The sequence below is a fragment of the Felis catus genome, chromosome C1 (genome assembly GCF_018350175.1).
Source record: "Felis catus isolate Fca126 chromosome C1, F.catus_Fca126_mat1.0, whole genome shotgun sequence".
Classification (NCBI taxonomy): domain Eukaryota; kingdom Metazoa; phylum Chordata; class Mammalia; order Carnivora; family Felidae; genus Felis; species Felis catus.
In genome coordinates, this window is record NC_058375.1 from 158,673,312 (window position 1) to 158,692,834 (window position 19,523).

Sequence of the window (19,523 nt, forward strand, 5' to 3'; positions counted from 1 at the left end):
GGGCTGTCCCCAGCTACCTGGCCATGGGTTGTTTCAGGGCAGGGAGAATATTGGCTTGGTGTGTGAGAGTTAGATAAAGGGCGGTGATTGACTTATCTGTAAGAGGCTTGTCCCCAGGAAGTTGTTTACTGTTTTTAGGAATATATTTAAGAATGTTTCTTGTCTTTAGCTAGCCCAGAGAGGGGTGGTCTCTCCCCCTGTCTGTAAGTGCCCCCCACATTGTCAAAACGTCATAAGACATAGGAAACTAACAAACCACATGACTAATACAAGAAGTAAAACTGAATATTGAGAGATAAAGTTTCTGGGTTTTTTTGTTTTTTGTTTTTTTGTCTTTTAAAGGTTTGTGCTTCTAGACTTGACCCAGATTATTTTATTTCATCTGTCTTTGAAAGGTGAGCATAATTTTATCAAGACAGGTATTAGGAAGTATTTGGAATTTAAGTTGATTTTGTTTTAACTTAAAAAAAATCTGTCTCAAATATTTCTTATTATAGATTTAAGGTAGTGGATTTGTTGACAATGGCTTCACAACATCAAAACACAGTACTTGATGCAGAGCATGAGAGATCGATGTTAGAAGGCGCTCTTACATTTCTTGTGATTCTTTTAAGTCTTCGTTTACATTTAGGTAAAAAGCACTCCTACTAATGCTTGGGTATTAAGTATTCTCTCTTTCCTCCCCTCTCCCTGTGGTAGTAACTGGCTTATGGAAAAAAGAAAAGGATTTGGATATATTTAAATACTGTTTCAAACTCTTGACATGTACAATTGCTACTCCTTTCATAGTATCCTTTAAAAAACCCTTTACTTAAGGGAGCTGCAAACAGCAGGTTAGTTAAACTGGTTATATTTGGGGCATTGCATTCTTTGCTCTTTAATTTTTGAGGCATCTCATTTTTGGTAAAACAGCTTAATAAAAAGTGTGGTAAGTTGTTTTTTTTTTATAATTGACGTATATTCAGATTAACTAATTTCCTTTTTAATTGTTTTAGGAATGTCTGACGATGAGATACTCAGGGCAGAGATGGTAGCCCAGTTGTGCATGAATGACAGGACACACAGTTCATTGCTGGACCTCATATCCTTTTAAAAGCTTAAGTTTCTGTTAATTATAGAGTCTAAATGATAAGTAATTTTTATGGGTTAAAGATACATCACTTTTGTGATTAAAAAATATTTTTGGAGTTGAAAAAAACCTTTAACTGTTCAAGTGTGTGTCCAGGGCTAGTTGGCAGATGTTTTTGCCTCTCTCTGTCACTGGTCAGGGAGCTCTTGTTAGCCGTGGTTACACTTCAGAACTGATGGCTCTGGGCAACCCGGGAACTGACCTTCTAGGACCGTGTTCGTGAAAGGAAGCTGGACACTTGGTAAAAGGCAGCAAAATCTACGTTATCTGTATATCTAGGTTGGAATTCATGGTTAAAATTTATAGGTTTACCTTATAATTATTACCAGGGTTTTAAACATTTTAAGAATTTTTTTCTTAGAATTCAATCTTAAACCAAGAAGTTTTTGAGGGGAAAGACTATCATCTATAAACTTTAAAAACTTATAGTTCTTTGTATAGGACAGAGCATACAACAGACACTTTATTATTTTTTAAGTTGTTACTAAAATTTTAGACAAAGATTTTGTTATTTTGTGATAAAAATTTATTTAATAAATTTTGGACTAAGTTTACTTTGTATATTATGAATACGTTTGGAATAATTGGCTGACATTTTGTGAAATAACTCCTATGGAATGCCATTTGATAACCTTGAAGATTTTCATAAGCAGCAGCAATTTGATATTGTTTGATGATTTCATTCAACTATTATATAATGTGTATCAATGCTGTAACAGCAGAGGCATTCCTCTGTAACTTTGAATTTTGAAAAGTTAATTGATTAATGTGAAATCAGTGGGAAAGGATCTTTGTGGTTTCCTGGCTTACTTCTTTATAAAACTTTGTTTAGCATCTTTTTTCTCTTTTTTTTTTTTTTTTTTTTTTTTTTGGAGGATGGCATTTTGTGTTTTTGGAAAAATAATCTTTGCTCATAAAAATATTGGCTAATTTTTAGCATACTGTTTTTGATTCTCTAAGGGAGAATATAACATTATTTGTAAAATGATGAAAATGGAGGTGCGCCTGGGTGGCTCAGTAGCTTGAGCATCCGACTCTTGATTTTGACTCAGGTCATGATTCCAGTGTTGTGGCATCGAGCCCCGTGTCAAGCTCTGTGCTGAACATGGAGCCTACTTAAGATTCCCTCTCTCCCTGGGCTCCTCTCATGTGTGCTCACTCTCTGAAAACAAAAAAGAAAAAAAAAAGAATGGAGATTAATTTTATAAGCTTTTTTTTTTTCATTTCTTAAAATTTGGTTAATTTGTTTTGGGGAGAAATAAACTTGGGAACTACTTTAGCATATAAGCTAGAAGTAGGCTTGTAGGTTAAAAATATTTTAAAAATTCACAATTAATAAAAAGTTACTGAACTTTTGTATTATATAGCCCTCTTGTGGCCAGTATTACATATTACAGCCAATTACTCTTAACAAAAATAGTTAGAAACTAGAGTACCTTGATAATTTTATAAAGCTGGCTTTTAGGCATTAATTTTTTTCTTGACACATACATCATATTCCAGAAAATCCAAATCCCAAAAGTGGTATTATTCCAGGCAGTTACAGCTTTGAATCAGTTTTATCAGCTGTAGCTGACTTTAAGGCTCCTGTTTTTGAACCTGGAGGTTCTATGCAGCAAGGCATGTATACTCCTAAAGGTACGTTTATATACATAAATATATTTTTTCAGAAATGGTTTTCTGAAGGTAAGTTGTGTACGTAAAGAAAACATTTTGCTTTTTATTTATTTGTCTTTGAGTTATTCCTCAATTTTCTTATAGATGTGTGTTTTTTTATGGTATATGGTGATATTGCTTCTATTTATTTACAAATCTATGGTTTTATGTTACAGGAAACCTTCTTAGATGACTCTGAATTAGAAAAGGAACTTTATATATGAATTCTAGTTCATTTTTATACGTGAATGAGCTGTAAATGAACCAGAAATTATAAAACAATGTATATTAAAAATTTTTTTAAATCTATTTATTCTCTAAGTTTGATTTTGAAATAGTTCTCCCTACCCAAAATTTAACTTGAAACAGTTAAAATTGAAATCCAGATACGATACTGATTACGTTTTCCTACATCCTATGTAAATACATAAAATCTTTTCCTTAAGTGGTTGGTTTTCCAAGGTTTTCTCCTTAGCTTCATAGATGACATGCTTGCCAAGCGCCACAAGTAGTGAAGTCTTCATTCACAGTCTTGTCCTTTTCACTTTCACATGTTCACTAATCTAAGTTAAAAGTTTGAAGGAAGTACCACTTACATGCTTCTTGACTTCCTCAACACTCATTGTCTAGCTGAAAAACTGATGCCCATGTTGAAGGTGTGAATAACATGTACTGTTTGGCAAAATCCAGCAGGATAAGCCTTATCATGTGGGATTTTTCCAGGAGTTTGCAATGGTGAATCCCGAGTCTCTGGTTGCAGTGTGTATTCCATTAAAGGAAAAGCACAGTGTTTCTCTATTGTAGAGAACTTCTCAGGTGGAGCTGCATCACATAGTACACTGCTTATTATGGTGTGAGGATTACCTCTGTCCTAGTCACTTGCGGTCCTTATAAAAAACACGGGTTCTTGTGCCTCACCTCAGTCTGTTCTCATGAGGATCTCTCGGGATGGATTCTGGGAATCTGCTTTTTTAATAAGCTCTGAAGGTGATTGTCATGCACAGGAAAGTTTGAGACACTGAGATCGAGCATTGGGCTTTTGAAGATTAGATTAACTAGTTTGTGTGATGTTTGGATTTGACATCTTATTTGTAAAAATGAGAGAGTTGGGGTAGATGAGTACTTTTAAAGCTTTTTAAAAAGTGGTTGAGATAAGCCTTTAGTTTTGGGCAACTAAACCTTAACTAAATCTGTTATACAAAACCAATAAAAGCAAACCTACTCTTGTTAAAGTGGGTGCAGGTAGTAGACGTGGCTTCTCGCCTGTTTTGTCATCTCCTTGCTCTTGAAGTGGCCCCAGGTACACTTCTGTGGGAATCCACAGAACACTAAAGCCTGCCAGACTAGTTAATCACTAACAGTTTTCTTCTATTGCTGTGGTTTTATTCTGATAAAAGCATTGGCATTTTAGTTGTACAAATTAATAGATTAAAAAGTGAAGGACAATAAATGATAATAGAAGTAAGAACAAAGGTCTTTGTGAAGGCCTATCTTAAGGATCTTAAGTCATACTTAGGATAATTTAAGACGAATGAATAGTCTGTTACATGAAAATAGGGACAATTGTTAACAGTTTCTTATGCCAGGAAATTGGAATTACAGTAGATATGTAGAGAGAAGCTTAAGCTTCTTACTGTTTTCAGATGTAAAGAATTCTGCTAGAATGAGATGTGAAAAAATGATCTAGGAAAGATAACACTCTTAAGGCAATGGTTTCTGAAATTATTATTTGCAGGCCATGCTGTAGATTTTTTCTACATCTAAATACCATCTCTGTTACTGTATACATAGTATGCTGTATTTTCTTGAGTGGATTCACTTCTTTAAATTTCACCTCATGCTAAGCATGATTATGAAATCATGGGTTTTATATGCAATGTACAAGTTCTTAATACATGTTAATATAATTGTGTAATTGTTAAAAGCTTTGTGCACTTCAAATCATCTTGTATACCACCACTTGTACACATTCCACACATGGGGTAATGGTTCCTAATCACTTCTACAAACCAAAAATATTACAAAGACTCTTGAAAATCAATAGCTCATTAATTTTTTAATCTAGCTTTCACATTTTTATCTTTGAATGTTTTCAAATTTGTTAATGTGTTTTTTTTCTTACATTCTATTGGCACTTTACAAAAAAAAACATGAACTAAACTTTTATGGTGCAGCATTATCACGTTGTAATACATTTTTTTTTTGCTCACTAGTTCTTACTGAAATTAAAAGACTATTCATAATGATGAAATTATGATTTTTAAGACTTAGAAAAGTAGTCATGATATCAAGCTTATTAAAGCAAATATATGATCCAATTAAACTATCCCATCTTATAAATTTAAAATATACTTAAATGTAATTAGTCATCAGAAATTGACCTTGTTCCTAAGAAGTCAGTGTTTTGTTTCTACTTTCTTTTGAATAATAGCTGAAGTCTGGGATCAGGAGTTTGACCCCGTCATGGTCATTCTTCGAACAGTTTACCGTAGAGACGTGCAGTCTGCAATGGACAGATATACAGCATTGTAAGTCTGTTATGCTAGTATAAAATGGATATTTTATATTTATGTAGAAAAACTTTAGTTATAACACACATGTGATATGCAGTGATTAAAGTATACTCTCAATCTTTAGAGGAGAAAATAATACTTTAAGATTTAAAAAAATCTGCCATATATTTATGTTCTCAAGATCTTGATCCAAAATCTGATAAATATTATAATGTCACAAATAGACATTAAAAAAATAACAAACTTATTTAGTTGCTGTTTGACTGGTAGAATGCAAAACTTGGTTTTGTGTTGTTCTGCTTTCACACCAGTAGAGGAGGCACAAGTTAAGAGAATAAAATTATCTGATCTCAGAGATGATGGGTATCTACCAAAAGTTTGGTAATATTGCTGTGTTTTTCACAACTGGGAAAATAGCCAAAGAAAAATGAATTTTATTTGTAAATATTTAACAAAGTGGTTTAAAATGTTGATGATTGCAGAAAAAAGTTTTGAAGAATATCTTTTTAATGAAGTATTCGTTTTTGTTATTGTTATAGACTATTTTTTAATGTATTGTTTCCACCAATTTTTAAACCTTAATGTTATATTGCTGAACATCATATAATACCATGTTTTATCTGTGCTTTTCTTTTTTTATTAGGTTTTTTTTTAGTTTTTTTTTTGTTGTTGTTGAAGTTTTTATTTTAATTTACATATTTTTTAAAATTTGTATCCAAATAGCATATGGCACAGCAGTGATTTCAGGAATAGATTTCTTAATGCCCCTTAACCATTTAGCCCATCTCCTCTCCCACAATCCCTCCAGTAACCCTCTGTTTGTTTTCCATATTTAAGAGTCTCTTCTGTTTTGTCACCCTCCCTGTTTTTATATTATTTTTGCTTCCCTTCCCTTATGTTCATCTGCTTTGTATCTTAAAGCCCTCATATGAGTGAAGTCATATGATATTTGTCTTTTCTCTGACTGACTAATTTTGCTTAGCATAACACCCTCTAGTTTCAGCCACGTAGTTGCAAATGGCAAGATTTCATTCCTTTTGATTGCTGAGTAATACTCCATTGCATATATACACCACATCTTCTTTATCCATTCATCCATTGATAGATATATGGACTCTTTCCATACTTTGGCTATTGTTGATAGTGCTGCTATAAACATGGGGGTGCATGTGTCCCTTCGAAACAGCATACCTGTACCCCTTGGATAAATACCTAGTAGGGCAATTGCTGGGTCATAGGGTAGTTCTATTTTTAATGTTTTGAGGAACCTCCATATTTTCCAGAGTGGCTGCACCAGTTTGCATTCCCACCAGCAGTGCAAAAGAGATTCTTTTTCTCTGCATCCTCACGAACATCTGTTGTTGCCTGAGTTGTTAATGTTAGCCATTCTGACAGGTGTGAGGTGGTATTTCATTGTGGTTTTGATTTGTATTTCCCTAATGATGAGTGATGCTGAGCATTTTTTCATGTGTCAGTTGGCCATCTGGATGTCTTCTTTGGAGAAATGTCTATTCATGTCTTTTGCCCATTTCTTCACTGGATTATTTGTTTTTTGGGTGTTGGGTTTGATAAGTTCTTTATAGATTTTGGATACTAACCCTTTATCTGATATGTCATTTGCAAATATCTTCTCCCATTCTGTTGGTTGCCTTTTAGTTTTGCTGATTGTTTCCTTTGCTGTGCAGAAGCTTTTTATTTTGATGAGGTCCCAATAGTTCATTTTTACTTTTGTTTCTCTTGCCTCTGGAGATGTGTTGAGCAAGAAATTGTTGTGGCCAAGGTCAAAGAGGTTTTTGCCTACTTTCTCCTTGAGGATTTTGATGACCTCCTGTCTTACATTTAGGTCTTTCATCCATTTTGAGTTTATTTTTGGGTATGGTGTAAGAAAGTGGTCCAGGTTCATTTTTTGCATGTTGCTGTCCAGTTTTCCCAGCACCACTTGCTGAAGAGACTGTCTTCATTCCATTGTATATTCTTCCTTCTTTGTCAAAGATTAGTTGGCCATACGTTTGTGGGTCCATTTCTGGGTTCTCTATTCTGTTCCATTGATCTGAGTGTCTGTTGTTGTGCCATTATCTGTGCTTTTCTGAAGCATATGTTAAATATTTTAAAAACAAATTTTATTTATTTATTTATCTATTTATTTATTTATCTATTTATTTATTTATTTATTATTTTTAAAAATTTACATCCAAATTAGTTAGCATATAGTGCAACAGTGATTTCAGGACTAGATTCCTTAGTGCCCCTTACCCATTTAGTCCATCCCCCCTCTCACAACCCCTCCCGTAACCCTCAGTTTGTTCTCCATATTTGTGAGTCTCTTCTGGTTTGTCCCCCTCCCTGTTTTTATATTATTTTTGTTTCCCTTATGTTTATCTGTTTTGTCTCTTAAAGTCCTCATATGAGTGAGTCATATGATTTTTGTCTTTCTCTGACTAATTTCACTTAGCATAATATCCTCCAGTTCTATCCACGTAGTTGCAAATGGCAAGATTTCATTCTTGTTGATTGCTGAGTAATACTCCATTGTATATATATACCACGTTTTCTTTATCCATTCATCCATTGATGGACATTTGGGCTCTTTCCATACTTTGGCTATTGTTGATAGTGCTGCTATAAACATGGGGGTGCATGTGTCCCTTCGAAACAGCACAGCTGTATCCCTTGGATAAATGCTTAGTAGTGCAATTGCTGGGTTGTAGGGTAGTTCTATTTTTAGTTTTTTGAGGAATCTCCATACTGTTTTCCAGAGTGTCTGCACCAGCTTGCATTCTCATAAAAACAAATTTTAAGTGATATAAATGTCTTTGATCTTGAGAAAGTATTTGTCAAAGTTTAAGTGTAGATATTAGGTATAATTGAAACTTCTTTTTTGCCAAGACAGTGTAGTAATAGATATATGTTGAATTTATGATCCATCAGAGACCTATCGGAAGAAAGTTTATAGTATAGAATTTTAGTATACCCTTCCTACCCCCTAGAAAACAAAAACAAAAAACAACGCATAGTTCATCCATCAGCATCTCTCTTTACCTTTCTTTAAAACCCTTGAAGAGGTAGTCTCAGGTTCTCCGTACTCTGGTTTCTTAACAACTTCTTTTTATATGGCTTTGTACCTATTTGTTTACTTGTAGGCTTTTACTAGACTCTTAGTTCCTTGAGGGAAGATATTTTTGTCTCTCCCTTTACATCTTTAGTACTTATTTTCAGTGCTGGCACATAGTAGGCATTCAGAATATATTCATTGAATAAATAAATTGGAGTAGTTCATCTTGAAAAAAGATGGACGGGAGGAAGCATTTGCATGGAAAGCCTAATGTGACATAAACACTGTGGTCTTAAGTGGCTCTGCCGTTTTCAGGGGGTGGTAGTGGTGGCTAGTCATTTGAATATAGAAAGAGTATGTATATAGTAAATTTTATTGCTTTTTTTAAACTTTGTAATAAATAGAAATTTGGACTGGGATTGGGCTCAAACTTTCAAAGTTTTCAGGGAGCCATTAAATACTTAATGCAATCAGTTTTAAAGGGGAAATTTTATTAACAATACATCTTTATTGAATGCTTGTTATATGCCAGGCACTCTGTAAAGCAAACAGCATTGTATCTTTTATTTTTCACATAGCAGACTTAATTGCTCCGAGCACTTAATTTCCTTCATTGAGAACCAGTAGTTCTCAACCAGGAGTGATTTTTATCCTTCAAGGGACATTTGGCATTGTCTGAAGACTTGGATGGTTGTTACTGACATCTAGTAGAAGCTAGCTAGATCTGTCCCCCTGAACAAGAATTATCTGGCCCCAAATATCATTGGTGTCAAGACTGAGAAAGCTGGTTTAGACCCATACTGACATAGAGGTATCCTTTTTTTTGTTTTCTGGTATCTTGTCTTTTGTAACGTATTTTGTGTTATTAGTTGCTTAGAACCAGATCATAGTTTGATTTATACCCACTTCACATAGTCATAGAAGACTGTATCTTCAGAGCTATTTTTATTAATTTTTCCTCTTTCCTGTTTTGTTCTCCATATTTTTTCTAATTCTGTCACGTCCCCCATTGGGCTTTTGAGTTCCTTCCTGTACAATATCTTTATAATTTCTTAGTAATTTCTGAAGTGCAGTGATGTTTCTTGGCAGTTTGGAAATCTCTGTTTTAAAAAAAAAATGTGTATTTTATTTTATTAAAAAATTTTTAATGTTTATTTTTGAGAGAGAGAGAGAGGTGAACAGAAGAGGGGCAGAGAGAGAGAGGGAGACACAGAATCCAAAGCAGGCTCCAGGCTCTGAGCTGTCAGCACAGAGCCCTACACAGGGTTTGAACTCACAAACTGTGAGATCATGATCTGAGCTGAATTTGGATGCTTAACTGACTGAGCCACCCAGGCGCCCCAAGAGATGTATATTTAAATAAAGCAGTAATAATAAAGGACAAATAAATGTACTCTATAGCTTCAGGCTAAAACTCTTTAATCATTTTCTTACAAGTTAATTTATGTATAAACTATTATATTCATGTGATAACATTTCATGTACGAATTAGTTTTTATGTAAACCTTAATTTTGTTTTGAAATTTATTTTGTATGTGAAATAATAGCACCTGCTTTCTTCATGTGATACCTTTTATTTGCTTTATATTTGACTGTATAGTTGACTGTTTCAGTTCTTATTAGAGCACAACGGGAAATAACCCTAAATGGTAGGACTTCCTGGTCATTTTCATTTTCTTTTACTTCTAAGGGACAAGAAGTGGCTAAACTGATTTTACTGAGTGTGATCGTTTTTTATTTGCAAGAAGGCAGTAGAAAATCCTTGTGAAGAATTACGGTGAAAAATGATTGGATAAATTGACACTATTATGTCTTTAAAATCAAGCTTGGTGCTAGGCCCTTTTTAGGCGGTTAGTAATTGCTAAATTAATGAAAAATAAATTTCTTTAAATTTTTGTGCTGAGTGTTTAGGTGAAAACAAGCCATTTGCTGTATGTAATGGTTAGATGTTTAGAATCTTAGGGTCTTGTTGCTGGAAAAGGCCTTTAAGATCTACTATCCAGGTTGCATCAAAGTGTCTCTGGGGCCATCACTGGAAGAGCAGGTTGGGCAACAGCAAGAGAAAGCCTAAAGAGAATGGAGGTGGCTCATACTGCTTTCTTCACTCCTTTCCAAATACCCCTTAGTGGGCAGTTCAGCTTTTAAAAGGAAAACAAAAACAAGACTACAACAACACAAACACAAACCCAACAGTTGGAAAACCATCAATATTGTATTTTATGTATGAGGACATTGTGGCCCAAAGAAGTTAAGTGAAAATGTTTTTTTGTTTTTTTTTTTTTAATTTTTTTTTTCAATGTTTTTTTTATTTATTTTTGGGACAGAGAGAGACAGAGCATGAACGGGGGAGGGGCAGAGAGAGAGGGAGACACAGAATCGGAAACAGGCTCCAGGCTCCGAGCCATCAGCCCAGAGCCTGCCGTGGGGCTCGAACTCATGGACCGGAAGATCGTGACCTGGCTGAAGTCGGACGCTTAACCGACTGCGCCACCCAGGCGCCCCAGTGAAAATGTTTTTTAATGGCAGTATTGGAACTATTGTCTAGGCCTTTTCCAACCCGCAAATGTGATTTTTATACAGTGGCTGCTTTAAATTCAGCTGGAAAGTAAGTTTTTTCAACAATAATTTTTGATATTTCTATTGCTTCCCATCTCCCATCTTGAAGGTTAATGACTGCTGGCCCATGTTTGAAAGTATGATGTATGAGTTTATATACATATCATTTTTGCTTCAACCTAGTCAATAATTAGGTGTTGGTTTGAATCACTTGGAATTTTTTTGCTGTCATGTAGCTTTTCATTTGCATTATTCTATTAATGCTTTTGAAAAGAGCAGTCAAAATGATGTATTACCTGCTGCCTTGAACAAATATATAACCTTTATTTTGGAATACTTTATTAATCTAGGTGCTACATATCTAGGAGCTAGCAAACAAAGAAACACAATGAACACTAAACATGCTTATCTATGCTAAATGAAATAGGATAGTTGAAATATTTTATCATAAGCTATTGAAATTTTTTGAAAATTATGCTTTTAAATAACTACTGTAATAGTATATAGAAACCAGCTTTTTTTTTTTTTTAAACAAACTTAGTTTTATGTCTTTCTCATCTTGAATCATAGATGCAACTCATTTCTCTGGTATATTAATGATATATATCGTTTTGTTTTTTAGTTTTTTCCCCCCATTTACATAATATCTGTTTATTCTAAATTGAGTTTTCTGTTGTTTGGTCTCTGGCTTCCATATTAGAAGCATTCTTCAGATGTCTGATCATTCTGGCTGCTCTTGATAAAGAGCTCGGAGTACCTTGGTGTAGCTTGTAGATCCTGAGTTTTAATGTAGGGTGATTTGGGCAGGCAGGTGTGTTGACAGCCTTTATGTTAGTCTCTTTAGAGCTTTCTTTTTGGTCTAGAAAGAGTCCTCAGAGAAGTAATTTCATATATTGCCCAGAAGGTAATGGTTTGGCTGCCATTATTCTGTGACCGAATGGGAGGAGACAAAGGCCTGGCTCTGAATCAGAAGTGAATACTGTGACCTTAATTCCCCATCCTCCTTCCTTTAACTGTGCTTGTGTTTTACCTTCTCCAGAGATGAATTCTCCAGTCAGAATTCTGTTGGAGTGGGAGAGAAACACTTCTTACTCCCGATCTCCTACTACTGAGGTACCAGGTGCTGTCAGTTTCTGACCTTTTGAGGATTCTGCAGTGTTACTTGGATTGATTCTTAGTTTTCCCAATTGCCTTCTTGTGATTTGGCTTTCTTAGGTCTACTAGTTGAGTTACCATGCGCTCATTTCCTTTCCAATTAACAAAATTTTGCATTTTTTTTCTTTTCTGATTTTCCCCATCGTTGTGGTTTTCATCCTTTAAAAAATACCATTGTCATAGTTCTGTTGGAGTTTTGGGTGCAAGTAAAATTAATACTTATGTTCATTCTTTGATTTTAACTTCAAGAGCTGAATGTGTAGCTCACTTTAATTTGCATTCTCTGGGGGCGCCTGGGTGGCGCAGTCGATTAAGCGTCTGACTTCAGCCAGGTCACGATCTCAAGCCCCGCGTCAGGCTCTGGGCTGATGGCTCAGAGCCTGGAGCCTGTTTCCGATTCTGTGTCTCCCTCTCTCTCTGCCCCTCCCCCGTTCATGCTCTGTCTCTCTCTGTCCCAAAAATAAATAAAAAACGTTGAAAAAAAAATTTGCATTCTCTGGATTACTAGGTTCTCGAGGTTGAGCTTTAAAAAAATCTATTAATTTCTCTTCATGTTTCTTGCTCTGAGAACTGTGTATACATGTTTCTTGCTCTGAGAACTGTGTATACATTATTCTTTGCCAGTTTTTCTATTAGGTTGTCTAAAGTTCATTCGGTCTCAAGTTTTACTTTTTATTTATTAAAAAAAATTTTTGTTTACATTTATTTATTTTTGAGAAACAGAGCGAGACAAAGTGTGAGCGGGGGAGGGGCAGAGAGAGAAGACAGAATCTGAAGCAGGCCACAGGCTCCAAGCAAGCGGTCAGCACAGAGCCTGATGCGGGGCTCGAACCCACAAACTGTGAGATCATGACCTGAGCCAAAGTCGGACACTCAACCGACTGAGCCACCCAGGCACCCCAAGTCTTACTTTTTATAGTTAGATCTGTAACCCACCTGGAATTGATTTTTGTTTGTCAAGTAGTGATTTATTTATTCATTTATTTTTCTCCTATAGAAAACCAGTTGCTTTTGGATCATTTATTGAACAGTTCATTCCTTTGTCAATGATTTATTAATATGCTAATTTTGTCATAAACACTTGATCCTCATTATTTGCAAATTTGGCTACTTGCTAAAGTTTAAACCCCAGGTTAATACTTTCTCCTGGGTATTTGTTAAAGCTTTCTCCTGGGTATTTGCAGGTGTGTGTGGACATGAAGAGTGCACCTAGCTGAGGTTGAACAGAGAAAAGCTCTGTCCTCTTGTTTCAGCGCTCATACTTTAAACAAGTGTCCTTTTAGACTTAGTAGTGTTTTTAGAACTGTTTTTGCATTTTTGTCCTGTTTACTATTTAAAATGGTCCCCAAATGTAGCTGAAGTGCTGTCTGGTATTCCTGAGGGCAAGAAGGCTTTGATGTGCCTTACAGAGAAAATTCGTTGTTAGATTAATCTTCATTCAGTCATGAGTTATAATGTTGTTAGCTGAGAGTTCAGTGGTAGTGAATCAATAATATGGTACATCCAGAAAAAGGTAGAGGAAATTCACTGATCTGTACACGGGGTCATTCCAAAAGGGGCTAAAATTACAACTGTAGTGTGTAATGAAGCTATGGAAAAGCTGAAAATCTAAATTTGTGGACTCATGAGATGGTGACTGATAAAAAGGTGTAGAGGATAACATTGTTATGAGACTGCAAGCCAAAGAAATTACTGTCATGTTTAGCAAGGGTCAGAAAAAAGGTAAGCCCTACTTTGCTAGTGCTGGCTGGCTTGCACGTTTCAAAAGGTAATATACTGTGAAAAATGTTAAATTTGCAGGCAAGGCAGGCTCTGTAGATCATGAGATGGAGGAATTTTAAAAATACTTGCTAAGAGTTCTACAGAAAAGGGTTATGTTCAGAGCAGGTTTTCAGTGTTGCTGGGACTGTCTTGATTTGCAAGGACATTGGCAAATATAATGTAAGTTGGAATTTTGATTAACAAAATTGACCCCAGATTTGCAGGAACCTAATTCTGTATTTCTCCTAGGAGCAATAATTCAGTGTGGTGTTTGTGGTGTTTGTGGTGACTTTATAGAGCATAACTACTGTGAGTAAAGTCAGTTGACTGTATCAGGTATCATGTATATAGACCTATTTCTCTTTTGTTCATTCTGTAAATTAATGCCGTGCTATCACAAATATTGTTTCCTTCCTTCCTCCCTCCCTCCCTTCCTCTTCCTCCTCCTCCTCCTCCTCCTCCTCTTCCTTCTCCTCCACCATCACCACCACCACCTCCACCCTCCGCCTCCACCACCACCACTTCCTACTCTTCTCCTCCTCCTTCTCTCTTCTCTTTATAAGTTGTTTATTCTTGGCCCTTTGCCTAGAATTTTATGATCATATCAAATTTAATGATGAAACATGTTGGATTTTGATTGAAATTGTACTGATTGAAATTATCTAGAATAATTCCTAGATTAATTTGATAGAGATGCCATCTCTTTTTTAAGTTTTTATTTTAATTCCAGTTAACGTATGGTGTTATATTAGTTTCAGGTGTAGAATATAGTGATTCAGCAGTTCCATACATCACTTTATGCTCATCTCAACAAGTACAGTCCTTAACCCCATCACCTATTTCACCCATCCCCCCATCCATTTGCCCTCTGGTAACCATCAGTTTGTTCTCTGTTAAGAGTCTGTTTCTTGAGTTGTCTCTCTCTTTCTTACTTTCCCCACCCCCATTGCTTGTTTGTTTTGTTTCTTAAATTTCACATATGAGTGAAATCATATGGTATTTGTCCTTCCCTGACTGACTTATTTCACTAAACATTATGCTCTCTGGCTCCATTCGTGTCTTTGCAAATAGCGAGATTTCATTCTTTTTTACAGATATGTAATATTATATATGCATACCACATCTTCTTTATTCACTCATTAGTCAGTAGAAATGCCATTCTAACAGTAATGTGTTCTCCCACGGATGAACATAGTGTGTATCTCCATTTATTTAGGTTGTCTTAAATTTCTTTCCATAAAATTGAGAATGTTTTGGTATCTTTCATTAGACTTACCTTATAAGTCGAATTATCTTAAAATTTTTATAGATATAGGGTATATTTCCTATAATTATCATTTCTTTTTGTTCTAGTGAATAAGAATGCAATTGATTTTGGAGCTTTTATTAGTTCTAATAATTTGTAGATTTTTAAAGATTATGTGGACCATTAAATTATCTGGGAATAGTGATGATTTTGTCTCTGTTTTTCACACAAAGATTTTCTATGTGGGCCATTAAATTATCTGGGAATAATGATGATTTTGTTTGTTTTTTACACACTCTCTTGTCTTTGCTGGCTAGTCTCCACTATAATACATAATAATAGCAGTGATGAAAAGCCTTCTTGTCTTGTTCCTAACACTTTTCATGTGTCACCATTAGATACAATGTTTACTTTAGTAGTTTTGTAGTTACCTTTTGTCAGATTGAGGAGATTCTTTTTTATTGGAAGCCTACCAGGATTTTTTATTATGATTGAGTTTTAAATTTTATTAAGTGCTTTTCTTGCATCTCTCTAGATGATGGTATACAATCCACATATCTTTGCATTATTGGGAAAAACCCAATCTTGTCATTATTCACTTAAAAAAATATTGCTTGATGTGGTTTACTGATTTAAACATTTTTTTCCCCATTATACTTGCAAGAGTTTGGTCTTATAAGATAGTCTTTTTTTTTTTTTTTTTTTTTTTTTTTAAGTTTATCTTTATGTATTTTCAGAAGGAGTCAGAATCCCAGGCAGGCTCTGCGCTGTTAGTGCAGAGCCTGATGTGGGGCTTGAACTCAAGAACTGTGAGATCACGACCTGAGCCAAAGTAAAGAGTCAGATGCTTAACCTACTGAGCCACCCAGGTGTCCCATCTTAGAAGATAGTCTTATACATTTTTAAAATCATGTTGTTTTCATATTGGTAACAGGTTGTATTAGCATCATAGAATTATTTGTGTATCTTTTATCTTTTTGCTATTTTCTAAAATTTATGTCAGGAGTTGGAGATTATGTTTCTTAAAAAAATTGTTTTAGGCAGCTTTTTTTAGATATATTTTACCTACAGTACAATTCACCTGTTTAAAAAGTACTATTCAGTTAGTGGTTCTTAGTATATTCAACAGAGTTGTGCCACTGTCACCATAATAATTTTAGAAAATTTTCATCATTCTAAAAAGAAACCCTCATTATTCATTAACAATTACCACGCATTTTCCCCAACCCTACATTCCCTAGGCAACCACTAATCTACTTTCTGTTTTATGGATTTACCTGTTTTGGACATTTCATATACATGGAATTCAATGTGGTCTTTTGTGACTTGCTTCTTTTACTTAGCATAATGTTTTCAAGGTTCATCTACATTCTAGCATGTATCAATACCATTTTTTTTATTGCCAAGTAATATTCCATTCTGAGGATGTCCACTTTTATTGGTCCATTCATCAGTTAATGGATATTTGGTGCTATTATGAATAATACTGCTATGAACATTTGTGTATAAAATTTTGTGTGGACATATTTCATTTTTCTTGAGTGTATGCCTGTGAGTGGAATTGCTGGGCCTTATGGTAACTCTGTGTTTAATTGTTTAAGGAACTACTAGATTGTTTACCAAAGCAGCTTCAGCATTATGCATTCCTATTAGCAGTATATTTGGGTTCCAATTTCTCCTTATCTTTACTAACACTTGTTATCTGTCTTTTTGATTATAGTAATCCTTGTGGGTATGAACTGGTATCTCATTGTAGTTTTGATTTACATTTCCCTGATGGCTAATGATGTTGAGCATATTTTTATTTGTTTATTGGCCATTTGTTTATCTTCTTTGGAGGACTGTCCAGATCCTTTGCCCATTTTTAATTGTATTAACTTTTATTATTGAGTTTTAAGAGCTCTTTATGTATTATGAATACTTATCAGAAATATGATTTGTAAACATTTTCCACTATTCTGTGGGTTGTGGTTTGTCTTTTCACTTTTTTGAATGTCGTTTGAAGCACAAAAGTTCATTTTAATGAAGCTTAATTTATCTGTTTTTTCCTTTTGTTACTTGTGCTTTTGGTATCATATCTATTGCTTAATCCAGGATTACAAAGACTTATGCCTATTTTCTTCTAAGGGTTTTATAGTTTTAGCTCTTATATTTAAGTCTTTGATAGATTTTGAGTTAATTTTACATATGGTGTGAGGTAGTGGTCCAACTTCATTCTTATTTATGTGAATGTTTCTTGAAGTTTTGATAGAACTTACCTTTTAAACTACCTGGGCCTGATGTTTTATTTTTGAAGGAGGTATAATTTAAAACTGATTTCACTTTCTTTAAAGCTTATAGTCTTAGAATTTTTACTCCTTTTTGAGAGGGATTGTCAAGTTATATATTTCTAAGAAATCTTTTATTGTCTTTTAAGTATATAATAAAAAAATTGTCTTTGCCTGTTTATTTCTATTATTTATTTGTGTTTGTTGTTTCTTATTCTTGATTAGTCTTGTCAGAGGACTGTCAGTTTTACTATTTTTTTAAGAACAAGCATTTGGTTTTGTTGTTACTTCTTTTTCCCCCTTGTAGTCCATTTTGTTCTTTTTTCCTTATTACTGTCTTCTTTCAATTTAGTTTGGATTTCCTCCCTTAGACACTTAGATTTTGACTTTTTACAAAAACATGCATTTAATGTGGGGATTTCCTTCTAAGTACTGCTGTAGTTGTATTCCACGATTTTTTTTCTCTATAGTTTAGGTTCTAATTTAAAATTTTTTCTATTATGATTATAATTATGTCTGAATGTATAAGAACATCATGTTATAAAATGTCTGCATGTCTGAAGTTTTGAGTTATTGTGTAGTGGATTTCTAGTTTTATTTGCTTTGTGATAAGTGGTTGTGGCCCATATATCCATTCTTTTGATATTTTCTGAAATTTACTTTCAATCCTAGTATTTTGTAAATTTTCATAAATGTTCTAAGTGCACTTAAAATTATATGTATTCTCTAATTATTGGATGTTCTATATTTGTCTTAGGTTCAAGCTTGTTAATTATGTTGTTAAAAATCTTGAAAATCCTTACCAATTTATTTTTCTTGGGCTTTCTGTCAGAAATATGTTAATGTCTTCTATTATGATTGTGAATTTGTCAGTTTCTCTGTGTAATTCTCTCAAAATTTGCCTTTTGTATCTTGAGTCTGCTGTGATTTGTATACAAATCATTGTTAGTTTCTTCCTGGGGAGGCTGTTGTTCTTCCATCACAGAAGAAACAGACAAGCTCTCTTACTTCTCCTAGTGAGTTATCCTTTCATTGAGGGTGAAGCTTTTCAAAAGTGTCAGCTTTATATGGAATCTCAGTTCCAATAGCTTGAGATCTGCCTACTCAAGGACTTGAAACCATCACTAAACACGTATTTAGTGCTCATTGTTAATTCCTTCCTTTTCTGGTAACTTGGGAAGTTCACTTTCTTTTTTGAGTTGAAATATGCATTAAAAATATTACATTTTATATTTTCACCAGCTTTCCCAGCTGTTTCTAAGTGGGATAGTTTTTCGGTTATCTGGTTTTTTTTGTTTTTGTTTTTTCCAATTGTTTCAACTGGAAATTTCTTTGTTGAATAGTTTATTTTGTATTCTTTCTGTTTATTTCCTTTTGTTAACATTTCCTATTCACATTTTTTTTTCTAGCTGTCAGCTTAGGGACTCTGTATTCATTTTTATCTGATACAAAAAAAATAGTTATGTTTATTGTGAGAAAATAGTTATGTTTATCTTTTTGGCATTTTTGAGCAATTTGATTAAAATAGTACTGTGTAGAAAAATATGACCAAAAATTAGTATCTATAAATCACTATTTAAACGATAGTTTAATTTTGAATCTATCATCTAATTTTTGTTTTGCTTTGTTTTTACAGTTTAAAACAGAGTGGAAAGTTCCCTGGAAATCCCTGGCCTCCCTATAAGAAAAGGACACCACTCCATCCCAGCTATAAAGGTCTCATGAGACTTTTGCACTGTAAAACTTTACACATTGTGCTATTCACTCTGCTTTACAAGGTACAGTAGTAATTTGAATAGAAAGACTCAGATTAGAATTTATTTCCATAATTTTCAAATAAAAGTGTTAACATAATATTTGCATAAAAGTAGCACTCATAAAGCAAAGCGTATTTATACGTTAAAGATGTATGAAGATATGTCATAATTGCGTATATGTGAATTCTAAGTTGAAAAGGGAATAGATACACCATTCTTTGTGGGAAACTATTTCATGTTACCCCATTTCAGATAGGAATATTTATTTATGGCTCCTGTAGAACAAAAGGTAAAATACTATAAAATGACAGGAGGGTGAAATAAACAATAGGTACCAAACGACTACCAGAATCCATTAAAATGACAAAACTAAGCGATGAGGGCCAGTGACCCTGTGTTTAGGGTTGCTTTCTTGGCTTTTTCCCTCTGGT

The 19,523-nt window shown here is 34.2% G+C and overlaps 1 protein-coding gene across 8 annotated transcripts in view; it reads left to right on the forward strand.

The window, feature by feature from the left end:
- The window catches only part of UBR3 (ubiquitin protein ligase E3 component n-recognin 3), a 244,481-nt gene that overhangs the window by 103,949 nt on the left and 121,009 nt on the right, over nucleotides 1-19,523 (forward strand). For all 8 annotated transcript variants that reach the window (XM_023259445.2, XM_023259440.2, XM_023259442.2 and 5 more), the window contains exons 15-20: nucleotides 343-395; nucleotides 498-631; nucleotides 996-1,081; nucleotides 2,626-2,767; nucleotides 5,217-5,313; nucleotides 18,972-19,113. In XM_023259445.2, the coding sequence (XP_023115213.1) occupies nucleotides 343-395; nucleotides 498-631; nucleotides 996-1,081; nucleotides 2,626-2,767; nucleotides 5,217-5,313; nucleotides 18,972-19,113 (654 nt within the window). The remainder of the gene's footprint in view (nucleotides 1-342; nucleotides 396-497; nucleotides 632-995; nucleotides 1,082-2,625; nucleotides 2,768-5,216; nucleotides 5,314-18,971; nucleotides 19,114-19,523) is intronic.